A 19,594-nucleotide genomic window follows, 5' to 3' on the forward strand; every position below is an offset into this window, starting at 1 on the left:
CATCCAGCCCAGCCTGGAGGAGAGAGCAGATGCCATTCGTCAGATTTTTATTCGGAGAAGAACGCGGCTTATATTCCATCTTGACATGTCTACTTCTCGGTTTCTGTAAGCACTTATTATGTCAAATTGTACCCGACTCACCTTTCACTTCTCCATGTCCACCACTTTCTTTCCTCTCCTCCGCCCACCCACGGCGGCGGTCTGTGAGGAAACCGCATGCAACGTTCCTCGTCTGTCTCTCCATCACGAGAATAATTTCTCTGTCGTGAGATCACTTAAGCAGAAAATGGAATAAAATAAAAGACCAGTGTCACAAAGCTGTCAGAAAATTAATACATGAACTTGTGAAATATTGCGATTATGTAGTAGGAAAAAAATAGTAGGAAGTAGCGATTTTATTTCCAAATAAAAAAAAATTGCCCTACTTATTTTTACATAAAAATCACAGGCGGAGGGTCAGTAGGAAATAGAAATGTGTAGTAGATATATAGACACATCCCGTTTGATCGAATTAGCCAAAAATATTTTGACGATGCAGAGACAGAGAGAGAAAGCACTTAAATACTTACCTTTCTTTAAAACCCATCCATCCATCTACAAAAGTAAAGCCGATGTCAGTCTTTCTAGCGAGTGGACAATATTCACCAGGCCGGATTTCTGAGCTAAACTTGACTTTCTCTTTACAAACTGAATGTCAAATATAAATGGTGGTTCTTCTTGTGTCTCTCTCTGTTTCCTAGAAGGCTCTCCTCCAGAGAGAGAAGTATGACGTATTGAGGACGTAGGAGACTAAATCGGATAAAAATCTTCTTGGAACGCATGAGAGAGATCGAGTCGTCGAGGCACTTAGATACTTTATTTTGTACCCTTTACACAATTTTAACCCTGTCAACCCATCAAAAGTATATCCACACTGCAGGTAGGAAGTAGGAGCTAATACGGAGTGTCATACACTCTTGGGACACGCGACGCGATAGTAAATATATGTATGTACGCTGATTTTTCATGAATTATAAAATACCCGAATAATATTTTCCATTTATTTATTGCAGCAGATTTCGTCATCTTGTAGACAAGTTTCATAATATTTATGTTACATATATACACCGTCACGTGTAAGTCTGCAGCGACATTTTCAAAATAACGCATTTTATGGACGGGGTAGCATACATATAAAATCACTCACTTTTCTATTCCCAATTGAACTGCTTTACTTTCTTGCCAGGAATTTTATTTCCTTTCTCTTCTTGTTTCTTGTGAAAGTGGTGGTGATGGTGGTCTGTTCCATTGCTGACTGAAGTTTGATGTGCTGTGCTGCGGTGTAGGTAGTAGTGTAGCATACATACATATACACAGTTAGGTTTAGGTATCTATTTTAGTGATCTGATCGTGCTTCTTTCGGTTGGAGAAAGTAAAGTAGGAGGACATATGACAGTCAATAATTCCCTCGAGAATTTAAGAGAAACTTGGTCCAAAGTTCGTCTCCCTCTCCTTTTCGAATTGACTGAAGGGCACGAAAGTAAAGTGTACGTAGGGTCTGCTCACTCAACCGGAGAAAGTGCAGCAGGTAGGTATTGTTAAGCAGATTAGGCTTAGACTTAGCAGTCAGGGCTCTTATGTTCTTATTGGGACACACTTATCGATACTTGACGGAGATTCGAGTAACTTTCTCCTCTTTTCTTTCTCTTTCTCTTCTTTCTCCGAATTATACAGGTGGGATTGAACCAAATTCCTTCTCACGCTATGCATTCAACTCCTTTCAATCTGGCGAATGTATGATGAGAGTGGTGTGCAGGTCGTGTGTGATTTGATTCTTCTGCCACTTTTATTACGCAAGTAATTTGTACTACTAATGGGCAGACTGTTTAGATTTACGTAACCTAACTGAAAGCACTCTGCCAATTTTTGGTAAAAAGTAAAAACGTGCATCCGTAAATAGTATGACCCGTCGACCTTATCCATCTTGTCGGGAGTCACTCAACGTCATAACTTTCAACGTTGGCAAACAAACAGGCCCTTCTTCCATCCATACATGCTAGATTCTTGGATGGATGGATGGGTGAAAGTGTAAATAGACACCAAGCCTCACCTACTACGGGAAAAGTGTCTTTTCTCCAAACAGCCGTATGGCAGGAGTCTGTTCATGTGTAGCATCTTTTTTGGGAGACAAGCCAGAGACCGAGGTCCCACTCACGACTGACTTTTTCAGCCCGAAGAATAAAGCCCCTTCGGGACCCTAAACATCACTTTCTCCTACTTTCCACTGCCACTTCACCACTCATAAAACCATTGACGGAGTGAGCAGTCAAGAAGTCGGGAGGCAGGCATATGCCTCGAGAGAGACAAAGAGGAAAGATTAGTGCCATAAAAGCCAAAAATGGTATTACACGACGACTAAGGAGTTGGTCTCCCTACTTAAATTCGGGATTCTGGGGTATGAAACAAAAAAACGAGAGGGAAAGCAAGCAAGCATAAGCAAGTTGCTTGGTTATTGCTACATACAAGCACAGCAAAAGTAGGACTATTCATCTTTCCGGGAGCAATGTGGAGAGAGCAAAATAATAAATATATTTCTTCCCAAAAACCCGTAATTGTGACAGCCAGCAAGACTTGGGAATGTCGATTGAAATTGACAATTTGATTTAGCGATGCGCGATGCTTAACTCTGTCGGTGGGTCTTTATCGTGTTTATATATCGGCTTGATGCCACCAATAATTGTTCATATGGCGAATCCTACCCCACTTTCGCCATCCATCTGTATTCATCTCAGGCAGCCCGTCACACATCCACGAGGGCCACGAGAGGCTGAAAATAAGTGGGCCTTTAACAAAATAAAGGCCGGGAGAGTTGACAACGGTTCTTTTCTACTTAATGGAATGCAGATGGGATGCATCATGACAATTTATAAATATTTATTAGACCCTTTGTCAAATAAATACAAGTTACCAGTCTGTTGCACTTGTTGTTTTGGGAGAATGGCCAAATTCGAGTGGTGTTCGTAGGAAAAAATCAATCTTGGCCAATAGTACAACAAGGGAAATAGCTACACAATGAGTTGTGCCATGTTAGATTACTTACTACGTTGGGTAGTGACGTGATATATCTCGGTGGTTGGTTAGTTAGTGGTCTGGTCGTCGTTCTTATGAGAAGAAGCCTGTGAGGAGGAGAAGAAGGAGAAAATTGAATTACCACATTTGTCCAGTCCAATTCTTCTCTTTTATGTCGGGCGCCTTCTCCTCAGACTGCTGGCTGGATTTCGTGGTGGTCGTCTCGTAGCTACGATGAGTTGCTTCGTTTGTCCGTGGTGGAATTAATATTATATTATTGTTTTGGTAAGATTTTTTTGCAGGGAAGTTTGGCAATGCTGATTGAAACTTAATCTCATGTAGCGTTGCTAAATTATGTGTGAATTATTCAACTAAAATTGTGAACTAAATGTAAAATTGCATCTTCTCAGAGAGAAAGTTTTCATGAAACTGATTTTTTCGGCGTCTCGAGACTCATAGAAAATGAGGACGAAGAATTCCCAAATCTCAAGTTGAACCTTGCTGCCTGCCCCTTATAACCTATTTATTTCCTTAATAAGATGAGATTTTGATGGTTTTGGTTAGAGCAACTGGACTCGAGAGCAATCATTCTGGCCGGACTTGCATTCAACTTTCTCCACTTTTTCTTTCTCTCCGGTCTAATACGTTGTTCAATATCGATTGTCTCCGCAAAGATTTAGTGCTCTTTTAGTGCTATAAACATTACATGTTGGCTCTTGCCGGGGATCTTTGCCTCTCCGCTGCCGTCGAACCAAACGAAACGACGAGGTTGAACAAATATCACACACAGAAAAACAAGCAATGCGGCTCATTCCGTTGCGTCCTCATGCCAAATTCTACACTTTTCCGTCCAACCACAATTTAAAGATCCACCCAGAAATTGTCTCTGGCCCTTTTCCGAGGCAAAATTGGGGACAAAATTGAAATTTATAATTTTTACTGTGACCCGAATTTGTCCAAACCATTTGTCGTCCATACAAACAAAGATTATTTTCACACATTTCAGTGTTGATTTCCCAACTAGGTTACGTAACCAGAGGTCACTTTCTCCGTACTGGATGAATTCAGAAGATTCAATAAAAATCAAAGTTACTGCGAGGTGTGAAAGTGAAGTCGGGATTGAGAATGTGAAAGAGAAGAAATCCAAATGACGGCTGAAATGTTTTGTTCTGTATTTGAGAAAGTAGAGCACGACGAAAGAAGAAAAAAAAAATCTGGGAGTCTCAACTACTTTCACCTCTGTGCCTACACACGTACCACTAAATGGATCAAAATTGTCAAAAATCCATAAAGGTTTGGGTAACGACGTGATAAAATGAGGGGAATGGATTTTTTATGAAGGACCTGGTCGTTTCATCACCACCGAGAAAGTCAGTGTCGTCGATGTGGGGGGACGACGTTCAGCTCGGTTTATACGTTCTCACCCAATCCGTGTATGTCAAGAAGGAGAAAGTGCAACAACAACAACACTTTGCTTTGCCTTCATATCCGTTTCTTTATGGGGCATAAATACTGGATGTGTGTTTTGCTTAGTTTTATGAACTTGAAGGTGTGTGCACCATAATTTGTTTCACTTTTAGGCAGACAAATTTTTTTCGCATGCTGTCAGAAAAAAATTCCATTCCGTTTACTTTTACTTTCTCCACCGTAAAAGCAGATTTAATTTTTACGCTCTTCATTCAAACTGAAACCCTTTCTTCACCAGCCTCCAAATTATTAAGCATGCACCTTTGTTTCATCTGTAGATCGGGATCAAGTAAATTCTCCCTTTGTGCTTTCCGTGTGGTTGGTGGTGGTATGCTTAGGAAATAATTTGAAACGCATCACCATCATCAGGACTGCACTGAATTAATGGAGTAGTGCATGTTTGCCGAGGCCCACGGCTTGACGAAACTATTACTTCTGAACCCTTGTCGGATTTAGATCAAAGGAAAGGAAACATAGGAAATGTGGAACGGAAGCGCTTATGTGTAAAATAAAGTAAGAGTAATCCTAAATTTAAACCCAAACCAAACCAAACCAACCACTACTTACACGCCACGGCTGGCACTCACCAAGGAACTTGAAACGTCCTTCCTATTTACTTCGGGTCGTGTGGGTGTACACAAGTCTGGCTGAAGTTATATGTACGAATGTGGGAGAAATACGGACATAAATTGCAACGAGGAGAAAGTAGCAGTAAGTGAAAACCAAGTAACAATGGAGGTCTCCCAACGTATGTTCACAGATTTGGACAAAACTAGTGTGAATCGATCACAAACTAAATTAGTTTAAAATTTGCAAATGGCACTATCTCCCAATGCTCAGGTTTAGCGGAGATATTTGCATAAAAACAGGATAAAACGCGTCCCAAAGTTGACAAAGTTTACAATTTATAAATTTACTTCGCGTTTTCTCCTCTTCGGATGCAAATATCTCTGTTATTGGCAGATCGTGTCATTTGCAAATTTCATACTAATTTAGCTTGTCATCGATTGACACTAGTTTTGCCCAAATTTGTGAGCATACATTGAGAGACCTCCATTGTAAGTCATACATACATACAAACACTTCTTTCCGGTTTTGATAATATTGAAATTCAAACCGCTGTCTGTAACTGCATTCCAAAAATGCAAGCCTTTAAGTCATTTACCGCAAGTCGTGCCGATGAGTAGCAGTCTGACTGAGGATGAGTGGGATTGTTGCCTTATGTACATATGTATTCATGCAAAATTCCTCTTACATATTCCCACAGTGAAACCACTGCCAGGGCCAAGCCAAGACAAACACCGCATTCAAAATTACTTGTGTAAATATGATGAAAGGATGGCGGAGGAGATGTTGAATGTTAAACTAGAGTTTGTGGATTGTGGAGAAGAAGAGTGAGACAAACTTCTTAAAATAATTATCCACTCATCTCATCCTCACATCTTTCTCACTCAAAATAATAATAATCAAGTTAACTCCCAACTAAATAAAGCAATTTCTCTCCTCTCGCCATCCATCCATGCATACCGGAGAGAGATGAAAGTCGAGCGAGAACAAATATTGTGTGAATAAGGCAGTAATTTAAGGTCTAACTTCACCCACCCGATGATAATTATTACGCTTTCCATCCCGTCCTTACTTGGTGGTGTTATTATCCTCGTCTCAACTTTTCCAGGGGAAACAACAACCCAAGAACAATAGGAGATTGGGAGAGGGCTGTTATGTTGTGTTCTTCTACTTGGCACAAGGACAACATCGTCATCGCGGCCACATTACAATTTTCATGAGTGATAAAGATGAGTGAAAGTCACTCTAGAGACTTGGAGGAGAAGAAGAAGTGTTAAACGATTGAGTTATCTTGTGGGTGGGTTGTTGTTAACCCTGATTTTACCAAAAATTTGCATAGCGTGCCATCTTTAGAAATCTAAGTTTGGGGAGAGTTAGAAATAGGTTTTGGGGAAAGAAAGCACTTTGTCGTGTGGAACATAATTCTGGAGAAAATAAGGGTTGAAATGTACCCTTGAGAGTGATGATGGTCTGAGCCAATTTGTATTATGGGAAAGTGGTGGTGTTGGTGAAAGTTGGGGAAGTAAAACAAACAGAGATCTGCGAAATGCTATGTTAATGAGTTTGTCACAGACTCTGATTCACTTTCACTGTTCTAAAATAATCTCTGTTCTTATTTTATTCTCCTTTTGGATGCTGGTTTTGTGATGTGGCTGAAATTTCAGCCCAAAGTATGCATAAAACTGGGCAAATCGAGACACATTATTTCAAGATGTTTTCTTCAATTTCTTCGTATTTTACGAGCTGAAAACTGTCATTTTTTTCTCTGGATTTTATATTTATTCAACTATTAGACGTTAAGTGTATTTTAATTTACTTGATCTTGACATTTAATTCAAAACTTTGATATATATTTCTAAAATGTTTTTCACATCATCAATCTCCTCGTCTCACATACATAAAATGTCACCGCGTGTAAATAACTGAACTTCACATCCCACTCCTCGTAAAACTCTAACAAAGTCAGCATCTTTTCCCTTCCGCATTTTCATAAACTCAGTTTACAATGGATTTGTAAAATTTTGTTTATCATGTAAATAAGATGAAGAGAAAATCCAACCCGAAATAGACAAATAATACCCCGAGACATGTTTTTCTACAAAATGTTACCTCTCTGACTGGTTCTCAGATTCAGATTCCATTCCAGTCGTGCTTAAACCACAGTCGTAAATAAATTCTGTTCTCTATTCACCAAATGATACAGTCACAGTCAGACGAAGAAGTAGTAGTTTACTTCTTGGTTTGGTTTTTGGTTTTCTTCTGCCTCCGACGTCTTGAGAGAGAGAAAGTAAATCCGTGGATTTCGAGTGCCTTCATCTTTCTGAATAAATCTGCAATGGATGAAGGGTCAGAGTCTAAAACTCTTGGGACAGTCGGAACGAGGTGAAGGATGAGCTATTACTCCACCAGACCGACTTTTGCGGTCGTCGTCGTCCTCCTCCTCGTACTTATGGAAGAAAAGGCCGGCTGTTTGTGGGGCCAGGCCACGCGATTATACATTTGTGAAGAATATGTATGTATAAAATATAGAAAGTCATTTTATTTGTGGCAGTTGCTCCTCCACCAACAAAACCAAACCGACCGGACATGACCAAACGACCATGAGCGTGGAGAGAGAGAGAAGTTTTGAATAGTTTTGTCTTTGGAACGAGAGCTTCATCATTTATTATTTTCAAACTTTCTGTTTGGGTTGAATTAATGGTGAATTTCGCAATTTCTGACCCTCACTGGTCCGTGGTTGGTTTCTTATTCGAAGTGACTTATTGATCTGATTTCGTCGAGGGAATAAATTTTATTATATGGAGCAAGCTACCTACCAAGATGGCCACGTTTATGGGGCGAGAGTTGGCGAATTTTCAAATATTGCGTAACACGCGTAGGTATTATTAACATTTTTTTTACAGACTGGTTTTTTGTTTCTATAAAACACATAGTTATTTTACATTTGAATACGAGTCATTAGATTTGGGTTGGAAAATCGGGAGCAAGAATGGCAGACTGACAAATAATATATGACACAAAGGTTTATGATACAACAAACTGCTGAATATGCATAATAATTATTCCAAAGACTCGTACATAAACCTCGAACATTACATGCTTTGGATGCCGTGTTGGACCCGTGAAAAGGTGAAGTTGCGATAAATAAGGTGGAATTTCCTTCTCGGATGAGAGTGAAAGCACGAGTTGAGTTCACTTCACACGTCCTTGTCCACTTTTCTCTTTCTGCTTTCTCTCTTTATCTGGGTGGAGGGTGTGCACCAGATACGCCGCTATAGGCACATGCACACACACACATTCACACATCAGCAACAATGGCTTGATTGATCGACCCCATCACAAAACCGTCTCCTAGTCTCCACCCGAGTGAAAGCCTCTCAACCCAGATGGAGAGCGAACGAACAGAGACCAGCCATTCATACAGTTTCACAAGATTCAGTTTTTATTTGGTTATTGAATTTTGTAAAGGAGGATGGACCATGGAAGAATAGCATTGTATTTTCGCAAAGAATGTTTTTTTGCGAAAAAAAGTCAAATTGCAACAATGTAGTTAATCTAAGTTTTGTGTTGAAAAATGTATTCCGTGGGTCAACAGAATGCACAAATATTTTGTAAAAAAAATACGCCAGTTACATAATCGTGTCCTTGCCGTGACCCTGGCCTGACACAAAAATAAAATTTACAACGAGACAAAGCGCTGGACAGGGAGAGAGATTGAAATAATATGTCAGAACGGAGTGATTGGTCGTCATAACTCAGCACCCGGTCACGGACAGCGACTGTGTCGGACATACGTGTGTTAATGACGATATTGACCGTGGCACGTACAACGGACGGACGGACGGGATATGGGGAGAAAGTGTTGAATCGTTGAAATGTGAAGCCAGGTGGAAAAATTGTATTTGAGTTGGTGAAAGTTGGTTGGAGAGGACAAAACGGATGAAAGGACTGGATGGATTTCCTGTAATACTTTAATATGATGTAATGTAGTGGATGTAATGGAATTGCAAAAGTGAGAGGAGGAAATAACCCTTCCGTTTTTATATCTGGGGGATCTGCTCCCCTACAAAACCAAAATGCTGGGACGACTCCTATCTGCTACTCAAAAAAGTCTTCGGTGCACTATTTATTTTGCATGTTGGTGTCTCTCGTATTCTTTTTTCGCACAGAAATACAAAAGTTCCCTGGAAAAAAGGGTGGTGAGCTCATTGCTGGAAAAAATATATTTTTTATGATAGCAGCATGTCATACAGGGTGGTCTGCTGCTCTTCACACCTCAAGTGAAAATTTCACTATGAAATAAGCAGTACAGTTCCATCCAGTAGATCAAATTTCCATTTGAAAATTTGTAGGTCAAGTTAGAGAGCAAGTGAGGAAAGGAGATTATGTCAGTTGTGTCCTGAGCGAAAAAATATTGCAGTCCTGAAATACGCAGTATTTGCAAACTTGGAGAATTACAGATATGAAATCGTGGTGATTGCGAAAATAATATCCTCGTGTCAAACTTCGACTTTGACTCTAACCATGTGCCACTTTTTTGCCGAGTTGAAGTTTAACAGGTTTTTGAACATGGCACACAACTGACAAGGTCAGCCCGATTGTTGGAGAGAGAGATCAAAGAAAAAAATTAGGTCTAGCACAAGCAAGTAAAAGTGGGTGAAAATCGTACCAGGATTACATTACAATTTAAAAGAGATTCTTGCTACAGGGGAGAAAGTTGTTAATCGGATCTCCTCGAATCGCTGTATTACATTACATAAATTTTTATGTGGATGGTTAAAAATAATTTTAAGCTTATCAAAGTTATGTATTTCTACAAATATATAACCTTTGCAAACTTCAAACTTCATAACAATTTCATGCTAAACTTAGGATTAGAGAAAGAACTCATGTTATCTCAATCTCCCCGAATGCGGCTTTCTATCATTTCATATGTACAGGTTTCCTCCCATTCAGCAAAAAATGAACGTGATCTCATTCAGATCCCCGTGAGCAATTCATGGAGAAGAAGAAATAGATACAGAGATATTTGGGAGCATGGAAGAAGATCAAGGTTCACGGAATTGGATGGACGGTTGGTTCTGTATATTTTTCAAGTCTTTGAAGTGCCTTGAATTGGATTTCGATTTAGCAATGGGACGTGAGACAATTGAATGTTTTCTTTTTATGGGCTACTGATCTTGAACTACGCTTCCCTTAGTTTACGTTTATATATTATTCTTAGGATTCAAGCACTTGAGAAGAATTCCAACGTACGTAGGCAAGGCTTCAAATTTCAAATACGAAATGTTTCAATATGTATGTAGCGGAAAAACCGGGGAGGATAATTGTTTGGAATGTTTGTTGATTCAGCGTATGTTTGTGTTTGTTCTGTATGAGGCTTGAACTAAAAGCGATATTGTGAACGTATGTACATGTGGATGATAAAAGTCTGCAGAGCTCAAAATTCTGAAAGTTGAAATTTATTAACTTAACTCGCAGAAATTTGGGCGAATTCGAATCGGGAAACAATATGGAGGAATAATTTTGTCCATGATTTTCCATCCAGGGTGGGCACAAACAAATCAAAGTTTGATAAGAATAATAATGAACAATATTGGATTTGGATTGAGTATTATTGAATGATTGCCAAACTATAATACAATTACTTACCTAATTAAGAATTATACAAGTACTTATTTAAATACTGTGGCAGTTAAATATGTATGATTACTTTATGGGAAACATTGGTTTCAACATTAATAATATCCACGCGTTGTGTAAGATGTTGCTCAAAAAAGTTTTGACAATATTCTGTATTTTCACAAGACTTTAAAGCATTCATAATTTGAGAAAAAGTTTTCCCATTTACTTGCAGGCAATGGTGAATGGGCTCCCTGTAGAAAAACATGTTATGAAACTGGTCGTCCAATTAATGGCGAATAATTTTACCAAACTTTTCCCCTTCACTTACCTGGAAGATGGTAATGAGTAAATTTCAAATGGAGCTTGTATGTCCCGGCGGCCGTTGGTTTGTAGGCAACAGTAACGGTGCCATCTATTTGAATAGAACAATAGTGAAACAGAGCTCTGAAAAAGAACAGAAAACAATGTCAATACCATCGTTATTTTTGAATTGCAGGTCTGGCTTTGATGGGCCCTCCATGTGAGCGCTGAGTCCACCTAATTTTGAAATTTTTATGTCAATTTGTACCCCCTAAAGTTATGTGAGACTTGATAATTTGGCAGTAATCTATCTCTTACCAGAGATACCGACTTCTCGCCCGTCAACCGTGATGGTGTTGTCGGCATTGTTCTTGGCTTCTTTAATAGCCCCGGAAGTCTTGACTTTATCCACTGAAGCTTTCACGTCACCCACAATTTTCACCTTGAAGGGGGAGCTGTGAACGTAGGCATCCTTGTACTTGACGTGGATTTTGTAATCTCCTCCTACGGCAGTGATATACGTTACGTCGACGGATTTATCCTTCTTCGTCACCAGTTTCACTTCCGGTTGGGCAGGCCCTTCGAAACCGATTTGTAATTGAGTAACGTCATGCTTATCGGAGGTCAGGATGGTGAACTTGTTGGGTCCCTCTGAGCAAATTTATGGTTAAAAAATATTTTCAGAATTATATAATTCACTCATTACGTAATTTCTGAAATATGAGGTATGTATGCTGACCTGCGAAACCATTGGTCAAGTTGGCACCCTGGCACTTGATAAACTTAGCGTCGTCTCCCATACTGATTCAGATCTATATATTTTCAAAAATAATCAAGAACAAAAATTCTCAGAATCACTAAAAAATTAATTTTGCAAACGGGTACAAAAACTATTCATGCCTTTATGTAAGCGAGACTTTGGGTTAGTTATAAAACTAAACCAAGTATGTCTAATTGTTCCTGAATGTTTATCGCGTCACTTAATTACCACTACTTTTAATCTCTAGTAAAATGCACCATCAAAATGGAATACCAACCTTGCAGATCACTTAAGCAAAATTGCACCACAACCGTCAACCGTATTGGAATAAAAACCGGAACAGACTGACAAGAAAGCCGTAGTATGAAATAGTCTCTAGTGGAAAAGTGCATGCATAAAGTGGAAGGAAAAGAAATTCTTGCATGGTGTCGTATAACAACCGCACGTCACCTCTAACTTTAAAATCAGGAAGCCAATACATATATGCCTCATTTAAATACATCCAACTACCAACCAACGCTAAGCCGTATATCCATTTTATAAATAAGTTTTCCTCTGCGAACATTTTTGGCCAGAGATCAAGCAGATGATGAAGAAATTTTTGTTCGAGAGTGCACGAGCAGTACACGAGTTATTTAGTCGCAAGTACTTTTGAGCATGGAACTAATCGCAATCGAACTGCTTCCTCGAACTACTCCTCTCTCGATCTGAACTGATATAGTTGTTTGTACGAAAAATGAAGCAGAAAGCAGGAACTTTTGGAGTGGTTAAGTTAACAACTACCACTACATATTGCACACTACCGTCGTCTTCGTCGTCCAAGAAATGTTGTTCTTGTGGAGGAGTTGGATGGAGGTAAGTGAGTGAAGATTGCACGGCCAATGTGAAGTATAGGCTATAAAGGATGGAATCTGCTCCTCTTTAATAAATATTTTAAAAATAGACTCCACTCCTCGGAAAACATTCGCAACAACCACCAACAAAAATTGCTTCCAAAGTCTTCGTCGATAATAAGGAGGAGGATTTCTCAAATGATGAGATACCAAATAAATGATTGGAAATATGTAGGAAAAAGGTGCGATTTGAACGCCACGAGTCCGTTTTTTAAAACCATGATGGCACAATTTCGTCCAAATTTTATTCCTTCCATAAAAAATTAACGGTTTTGATAATGTTCTCTTCACTAAAATTTATTGCAAGCCTTCTTCCTCAGTTTATATTGCCATCTTATGTTAACCATTTATTATGCATGTCGCTCCAAATTGTTGCATTCTGTCGCGTTATCTAACTTAATGACGGATTTATTTCGTTGTCGCTCTTTCCATTCCTTCCATCAAGAAGAAGTCTAATTCAGTTTGCTGACGTATTAGTAGGAGAATATAAGTAAGTAGTATAATAGTGAAATCTTGTACAAGTAAAATCACGAACACTGTGTAAAGTAAAATAAAAGCTGTACTTACTTGCAATCTGCGAGTAGTGAAATCAAACACGACAAATTAGACATCATCTTACATACGAATGTACGATCCGAAGAACCCGGAACGGAAAATCCCCCTCCTCCTCCCATGCATATCATCACGGTGTTGATTACCTGACAACTATTCTACAGATATCCGTACAACCACGTGGGTGGAGGTGGACGAACGCTGCGAGTTCGTTCTTTTTTTTTGCAGGACCAAGTTTCAGATACGATGTACATAGTACTTAAATCAATAAAATATTTTACTATGTATCATAATTTTGTACAACACGCTGAAAATAAGCACATCTGCCCATTATGTGTACAAAAATGACATAACTCTTAATCATTGAACGCTTTCCAGAGGATAATGCCAACCCGAATTACAAATGATTCACCATGTGCCAATTGTTCAACCAACTGACAACCGTGATAGCATCCCCAGAACCAAGAAGAATAGTACGTACACAACTTTGTTTGCTTTTACTTCGAGATAAAATTGCATGCAAATGAGAAATACATAACCCTCTCTGGTACACATGTAACCTCTGACTGGATGAATAAACGGGTGTTCTGTGCTAAAATTCACACATGTTGTAAAGAAAAACTTACTTGCCGGTGAAGTTGCCAAACCTATTCTATTATTTTACAAAGTTTTTCTTTACGTAAACATGTTGAACTTGTTTTCGTCTTAAGGATGGATTTGTTATTTCAAAGATATTTTAAGAAATTGTGGATGTATGTAATCGACTAAAAAAGATTTATGGAGGAGATAGATAACCCAGCGACGATTGATAAAGTCCGGTTGATTAAAAATTGCTGGATTATACGGTTTTGAGGCAATTTTTCTCAATTTTGTGATCCTAATAAGAGTTGAATGTGGGGCTCTACAAGTGAGGCGATGGGTACAGAGTGGAAGATAACGGTACTTTCAGAAGTGAGCACACACTTTTTAGCACACTCACCATTCCTAACAGAGGATTCATCACTCGGGATGCTCGACTCGGCTAAAGGCTACTGTCTCAAATTTCCCAACGGTGTGGATGTAACTGGTTTTACTATTATGCAATATTTGCATTGAGAATGCACATAAATTGTCATTCAACAATCAGCCTCCTACCTAAAAAGTTCTGTCAAAAGGATAAGTTTCCGGTCTAAAATGAGTTGCGAAGGATTTTTACATGGACAACTTATGTTAACCCGCAATCCGCAGAAACAGACATCATCCACATTTATAAACTTCATGTGCAAATCACATAAATAAATGACAAATGGGACATTGGGGTTCATGCACAATTTGCGAAGATGGGTTTGACGCTGGGCTTGTTTCGAAACAGGTGCTGAATGAATACTCGCTAAATACATGGTTCGAAGACAATTCTGAAATCCAGCAGAGCAACTCGGTTTTATTTAACCAGGCAAAAACCCGATATTTACACGACACAAAAAAAACGTAGAAATTGAATCAGATCTTAGAATTTAGCATTTCTCGCCCGTTTCGCTTTTACCCGTGGCCAACCCTTTCCTGTAATATTTCATTTCATACGGTATGATTTAGTGCAAAGAGATGGAATATTTTGATTCGAAATGTCCAAAATGTTGCAAAATAGCCGCAAAATCGCAAAGGAATGGGAACCAAACGGTTCGACAGAGTTTTCCACTCTCTTAACCAAAGTTTTGCTTTATCATAAAGGAATCAAACAACTTTTGGGGTTTGGCCAAGTCTGAATTTTTATCCGAACATTGAGCATAAAATCTGATCTCGTAGGAATTCAGATCTGTTCTTGGAGGAGGAGGAAGACTCGTAGAGGTAAAGTTTATAGCGTTTAGTGACGGAAGCTTCCACTTTTACTGATAATTTTTTCATATTTTCTTTACTCCTTCACAAATGAGAACATGACACCATCTTGCTTGGCAGGCTGGATATATGGTTTCGAACATGATAATAAATTACGATCTCGGTGTACGTAGATTTCTCCTCTATTCAATTAAGGATATAATAACGATGATAAGCATTGTAAAATGAAAGCTGAGTCCTCTCTTAAACATTTACAATCTGTGTTATTACACGTTGTCAAGTATGACAATGCTGCCTTCCGTCTCCGGTCACTTTGCATAATCCCTTTTCCATAACGGTCATATTGCAGAATTTTTATTCCATAAAAGTCACATGGTATAAACAACCACTTTCCATAATAAACTTTCTCATAAATTTTAAAAAATAACTAATTTCTGATTAGTGATAACTAAAATCATGTAAACAATACGAAATTGTTCGCAAATATTGCAACATATGTATGTATTGACTAGTATATATGTTTCAACAATATTCAACGATATTCAACCGAAATTCCGAACACACATTCGATTTTTAAATTCGCGTAAACCACCTTGTGCTGTACTCTAATTAACACGATTTTTTTCAAAGAGATGTCCGTCAAAAGCAATCAGATCGTTTCATAATTTGAAGATTAAAAATTTGAACGGCTTTGTTCAATTGGGCCAATTTTCTGCAGAAAAGCTTTATGCAGGGCAATTGCTGATGAAACCTATTCAGAATTATGCACATACGGTTCTGCAAAATTACAGCGACCCAAACTTTCTGCAGGATTATGTAAAAAAAAATATGCAGAATACAATATGCACAGAGTTTTAGTAGATTACTGCAAAATTCGACACAAGTGATTTCTACTCGAGAATCCCGACATTTTATTTAATCACTTAATTGTTAAATATTTTAAAACTTTCGGGTGGAGAGTAGAGTTTGTAATCATTAGAGTGAAAATAAGAGGAAATGAACGAGTGGTATGCAAAGCAGCAGTATGCAAAATGACCTTGTATGCAAAGTGACTCTTTAGGTTAAATGCGGTAGGGGATAATTTTGTATGCAAAATGCGTTATGCAAAGTGACACCAGACCGCTGCCTTCATATGTTTCTTGGTAATGACAGTAAGGAAAAAAATAATGCCTTCCACTATTTACAGCCTCATCTGTCAATCATCACTCGGGAAGGGTTGACAATTTCATTTTTCATGTGTCAAACGTCTAATTCGAGCTGCGTCGCGGTGACTTTACGACCTGTTTTACATTACAAGGTAGGTATGTACATATGTGCATATCGAGAAAATCTTGTGTCAGGTGCTGTTTGCAGATAATTTATTTTCAATTTCTGACAAAAAGCATGACCAAGTTCAGATACATATGAAATTTTTTTGGTGAAAGTGTAAAATTTTACGAATTTCGACTAGTTTCATTTATTTCGGTGTAAGTTTAACTATTTAATATTGGAATGTATAAGAGTATTGTGCGCTATTTATTTTCACATTATAATTAATTACGCTATGCAGCTTCACTGACGACACCGTCAGGAATGGACATTTTATTTCTAAGATATTCCTGGTGTTGAAATTTGAGTCGATCCCATATCACCATCACAAGCATTACGTAGGGCCCAAGCCTAAAGTAGCAGGCTGTCCATCCCTAGAATGAAAATTGATTGGAATTTGCATTACAATTTGAAACTACAAATTTTAATTTACCTTAAAGAAGCCCCGGACTCCCTCTTTCTGAAATGTCTTGACAGCACAGTCAACCGCCGTACGATACAATAATCCTAATGGTAATAAATAATTTTAAAAATTAACTGATATTTTTTAATGAAAAAGTGCCTCACCTTTTCCGTTAGCATCTGTCCCTTGATTATAAAATCTTGTCGCAATCACGTCGAAAGGTGCCATGCCAAGGGTCATGAAAAACCCGGTCCCAAAACTGGCAAGGCATAACGGAGTCCAAACTCGATCAGGAAACTGGGCCTTGGTAAATTCTAGTTTGCATTAAATTATGACCTTGATGATGCCATGTCTGAAATTATCTGATACATATTTTTAAATTAATTATATCACATTTACCATGAATGACCTCGAAACTTGTCAACTTGAAGTTTGAAAAATAAACACAGATTAATATTACCAGATTTGAATGAAATATTATAGGAACGTAACAGCCATAATATTTAAATTACTTGTGTTGCACTGGTCATTGCAATTCTCGGCACCATGCTTGACATTCCACGCCACAAACCTTTAAACCCAAATTCTTTGTATATTGTGTAGAATGCGTGAAAGGTCCCTTCGTGCGAGTGCTGATGACCAACAGCAATTTTTACTTCGTTTGCCTTCGATTGAAGATGCGTTTTAACCTGGAAGTGCAAAAGTTTTAGATCAATGTGAATTTTTTTTACTAATTAAAGTTTTGATCTAACCAGATAAAATGGGGAGCAAGCCACACCTCCCAATGCACCAGACGTGGTTGCATAAAACAATGTCTTGGAAGCATTTACACTGCCATTTTTATTTCTTGTGAGCCCATTCTGATTTGCCAATTGGAATAGTCCAAGTCTGACAGAATTTGCGGAAAATTGGTACAAAATGAAGGGAAATATTCCTTTTTGTAGGGCAAAAAATCCATCCTTCATAAAAAATATAATGTATTAATAATTAAATATAAATAACCCGACTTAAATAACTAACCTTTGTTGCAATGGTGTAAAATGCATGGAAAACGTTCCTAAATTGAGTCCGACAAAATGTATTGTTAAATAATGCTCACAATATTAGCGAAATAAGAAACTCACCTATAATGAACTGCATACTGTCCCCTGGCTTTTAACTCACCCTGCAATTGCATACGAATTTTGACCACTTCTAAAGGATTACATATTGCACCCGCAGTTGCAGCCGCTACGCCAGCAATTACCATCTCCATTTTAATGATTGTATACAAATAAACCAAATGTTACACTGATAAAGAGTTTCACTGATAACACTCAAATTATTATGGTTCCTGTGTCAAAATATTTTTATAATGTTAAAGAAATTGTTTATGTTTCTAAAATGTTTATGTTTCATTGAAACTGAAATTGTATAGAGCTAATTAATATGAAATTATATTTAAGTATAGACAAGCCGATAAGGCAAAGAGTTTTATTTATTTTATGTATTACATAGTATGTACATACATATATCTATCTGTGTGTATGCAAAGCACGACGCGAGCGTGTCTCTTCTCAGCAGTGACACTGAACTGGAATTAATGAAGTTCAACTTCAAAAACCTGTTATCAACTGGTCAGTAGAATGTAACCTTGTAGTGTCCAGTTCAGCCAGCCAGGTATCTTCAGAGTGATCAGTCAAGTGCTTTTTATTAAATGGTATGAAAGAGCCAACTATTTATTTGCACACGACATCACGCCACGCAGTGTTACTTTACTTGACGTGGAATATACATATGTAGCTATGTGCTGTGGGTATTACTTACATGCTCATTAATTTGGGGACATTCTTAATTCAAGGTGATTATGTATGTCTTACGGCATGCGTGCAAGGCATCTTTCTGTGGTTTTATACTTTACCGTAGTTTTACTTGAAGTATGAAAACTGGTATCTCGAAATAATTAATTGAATTTGATTCTGCATTATCGACCGCAGAAAGTGTGGAGCAGGACGGGAGAGTAAATAAATAAGTATGCACAGGAGCTACGTAGCTGGACAGGATTCACCTTGAGAATTTGGTTGTCATTCTTTATGCAATTTCAAGTGGTGGACATTGACCAACTTAGGATTAGTAAATAGTGAGGAACTATTAGCAAGAAAGTTCAAAGGAAATGGAGTAAACAGTTTTTGGTATTGTTTTCCATATAACGGTGAATTCTAATTGTTTAATTTATGAATTTTTCCCCTTACCCAATTTCGTTATCGACATCTTTATACTGAAAAATAAAATAAAAATTCAAGATTTTATAGCATTGGCGTCTAACTTTCACACTAAAATATTCGTAAATTTCTACCCAAAATGTAAAATACGACACGGATCTAATAACGAAATTATGCTGCAGGTCATATACTACCTGATCATAAAAATTTTCATTCACAAAACACCCCCTCATCAACCTCTCATCTCGAAAAACAGAGTGTTAATCAGGCTTAGAAATGTTGACAGAGCTGTGTTCTTTCCACCCCGTCAAATTCATTCCAAGCTTGGGAAAACTATTCCAAAACCAAGTCAAAAAGTTGACGTGCAAATGTTGTCTTTGGCTGACGGCCTGGCCGGATTAGATTTTGTATGCGATAAAAGATGTGGAATGAAATAATAATATATCTCATTTTCCTCCACCACCAGACCAACCACCCCCACCATCCATCCATCCGTTCGACTCGTCAGCACAAACTGGATTCCTCCTTATAAGAGGCATCATCACATGGAAGTGAAATAAAATAATACAGTAAACCACCACCACCACGACCGAGAATGATACAGGAGAAGATCTGACAGCAGAGAAAGTCAGTCGGGGAAAGTAAGAAGAAAGCAGCA

General features: G+C 38.2%; 2 protein-coding genes and 1 long non-coding RNA gene across 4 annotated transcripts; 1 reads left to right on the forward strand and 2 right to left on the reverse strand.

The window, feature by feature from the left end:
• Positions 1–10,678: 10,678 nt before the first annotated feature.
• Positions 10,679–12,197, reverse strand: LOC110848512 (filamin-A). 2 transcript variants are annotated; one of them, XM_022095746.2, is made up of 6 exons: positions 12,045–12,197; positions 11,747–11,819; positions 11,326–11,658; positions 11,182–11,244; positions 11,036–11,119; positions 10,679–10,958 (listed from the first exon to the last, which is right to left on the reverse strand). In XM_022095746.2, the coding sequence occupies exons 2-6, from the start codon at positions 11,805–11,807 to the stop codon at positions 10,930–10,932; spliced, it is 570 nt and encodes a 189-aa protein (XP_021951438.1). In that variant the 5' UTR covers positions 11,808–11,819; positions 12,045–12,197; the 3' UTR covers positions 10,679–10,929. The 2 variants fall into 2 exon arrangements, with proteins under 2 accessions (XP_021951438.1, XP_021951439.1); XM_022095747.2 differs by lacking the exon at positions 12,045–12,197 and adding an exon at positions 11,908–12,038.
• Positions 12,198–12,296: 99 nt separating this feature from the next.
• On the forward strand, positions 12,297–13,254 carry LOC110849357. Its single transcript, XR_002547802.2, has 2 exons — positions 12,297–12,622; positions 12,711–13,254. It is a non-coding gene; the product is annotated as an uncharacterized LOC110849357 (long non-coding RNA).
• Positions 13,255–16,450: 3,196 nt separating this feature from the next.
• Positions 16,451–18,386, reverse strand: LOC110848808 (solute carrier family 25 member 35). Its single transcript, XM_022096130.2, has 8 exons — positions 17,860–18,386; positions 17,756–17,792; positions 17,488–17,694; positions 17,248–17,424; positions 17,135–17,159; positions 16,900–17,049; positions 16,766–16,839; positions 16,451–16,706 (listed from the first exon to the last, which is right to left on the reverse strand). Exons 1-8 carry the CDS (start codon positions 17,988–17,990, stop codon positions 16,566–16,568), a joined length of 942 nt encoding a protein of 313 aa, XP_021951822.1. The 5' UTR covers positions 17,991–18,386; the 3' UTR covers positions 16,451–16,565.
• Between the last annotated feature and the right edge of the window lie 1,208 nt (positions 18,387–19,594).

The sequence above is a fragment of the Folsomia candida genome, unplaced genomic scaffold, assembly GCF_002217175.1.
Source record: "Folsomia candida strain VU population unplaced genomic scaffold, ASM221717v1 Fcan01_Sc004, whole genome shotgun sequence".
In the NCBI taxonomy this organism is placed as follows: Eukaryota; Metazoa; Arthropoda; class Collembola; order Entomobryomorpha; family Isotomidae; genus Folsomia; species Folsomia candida.

Coding starts and splice junctions, on each gene's coding strand:
- LOC110848512 (XM_022095746.2), bottom strand. CDS start 11,807: ATGGGAGACGACGCTAAGTTTATCAAGTGCCAGGGTGCCAACTTGACC. Junction 11,120..11,181: donor GCAATTCAAAAATAACGATG/GTATTGACATTG, acceptor CTATTCAAATAG/ATGGCACCGTTACTGTTGCC. Junction 10,959..11,035: donor TACTCATTACCATCTTCCAG/GTAAGTGAAGGG, acceptor GTTTTTCTACAG/GGAGCCCATTCACCATTGCC.
- LOC110848808 (XM_022096130.2), bottom strand. CDS start 17,990: ATGGAGATGGTAATTGCTGGCGTAGCGGCTGCAACTGCGGGTGCAATA. Junction 17,793..17,859: donor CAGTATGCAGTTCATTATAG/GTGAGTTTCTTA, acceptor GACTCAATTTAG/GAACGTTTTCCATGCATTTT. Junction 16,840..16,899: donor GACAGATGCTAACGGAAAAG/GTGAGGCACTTT, acceptor TATTACCATTAG/GATTATTGTATCGTACGGCG.